Raw genomic sequence first — 1,019 nt, 5'->3', positions numbered from 1 at the left:
CCACCAGAAGGGGGCCTGGTTCAGATCGACAGGAGGGATTCTGACCCTCAATAGACCCACCATGTTTCCTCCTAACTCTGCATGAAACTGATCCAGATGTGAGTTCATCTCAACATCAAACAGTGGGCTCATGATGTAACCACAGCTAAAGTTCAGCTAAAGTCAAAGCTAAAGTTCAGTTGTCATCATCAATCTGTTCTGATCAGATTAACCTGATAACTTAATCCTCTCTGTCAGGCTTACCTGAGCTGTTCTTTCGGCTGGTTCTGGTCGACCCGGGTCTCTGCAGCGGGACGTTCTGCCTCCATGAACCCTGAGCGCTGCTGGGTGACGTCTTCACCAACACTTGATTGACAGCTGTCTTTGTCGTGACGTGGGTGGAGCCTGTCGGAGACTTCAGACCTGCAGAACCAAGACAGAAAACGTCAAACAGAAACCCAGAACCTGACCCAGAACCTGACCCAGAGAGACCTGGTTATCAGGAGATAATCTCAGATCATTTCTTTACATCTGGATTGTCACAGCAACATCTGCAGATCTCCTGGATCAGGTTCTGGTTCTGTTTTTTTTTCTCTGGACTAAGGTTCTGGTTCCTCCAACACACCTGCAGCTGATGTCCTGGTCTGCAGAGACAGAGTTCTGCTCCTCGCAGCAGGAGGCCTCGGACCAGAACTGGGAGAACTGGTGCTGCTGGGGGACGGGGGTCCACAGCTGGGGGTCTCTATGGCCCACTGGCTGCCTGCACGACGTGTGTCTCTGCTGAGACCCTCATCAGGTCTCAGGTCTGCTGGAGCCACATGAGAGACTGTCAAGTTCTGAACAAGATTCAGCATCAGTTAGAGGTTCTGTTCAGGACCACTCTCAGCTACTACCATGCTAAAAGGGTGTTAGACCCAGTCTAGACCTGCAGGGTCCAGAAAGGATGTTAGACCCAGTCTAGACCTGCAGGGTCCAGAAAGGATGTTAGACCCAGTCTAGACCTGCAGGGTCCGGACAGGGTGTTACACCCAGTCTAGACC

At 51.6% G+C, this 1,019-nt stretch overlaps 1 protein-coding gene across 1 annotated transcript in view; it reads right to left on the bottom strand.

Annotated features, from left to right (window-relative positions):
- Positions 1-243: 243 nt before the first annotated feature.
- Positions 244-1,019, bottom strand: part of LOC106528194 (microtubule-associated tumor suppressor 1 homolog) — a gene marked incomplete at its 3' end in the record, with an annotated part of 6,581 nt that continues 5,805 nt past the window's right edge. The window contains 2 exon segments of the mRNA XM_014023307.1: positions 244-402; positions 605-784. Coding sequence (XP_013878761.1) covers positions 244-402; positions 605-784 — 339 coding nt within the window.

Source organism: Austrofundulus limnaeus, unplaced genomic scaffold (genome assembly GCF_001266775.1).
Source record: "Austrofundulus limnaeus strain Quisiro unplaced genomic scaffold, Austrofundulus_limnaeus-1.0 Scaffold363, whole genome shotgun sequence".
Taxonomy (NCBI): Eukaryota; Metazoa; Chordata; class Actinopteri; order Cyprinodontiformes; family Rivulidae; genus Austrofundulus; species Austrofundulus limnaeus.
Note: the sequence above shows the minus strand (reverse complement) of the source record. Positions and strands in the feature narration are given on the sequence as shown.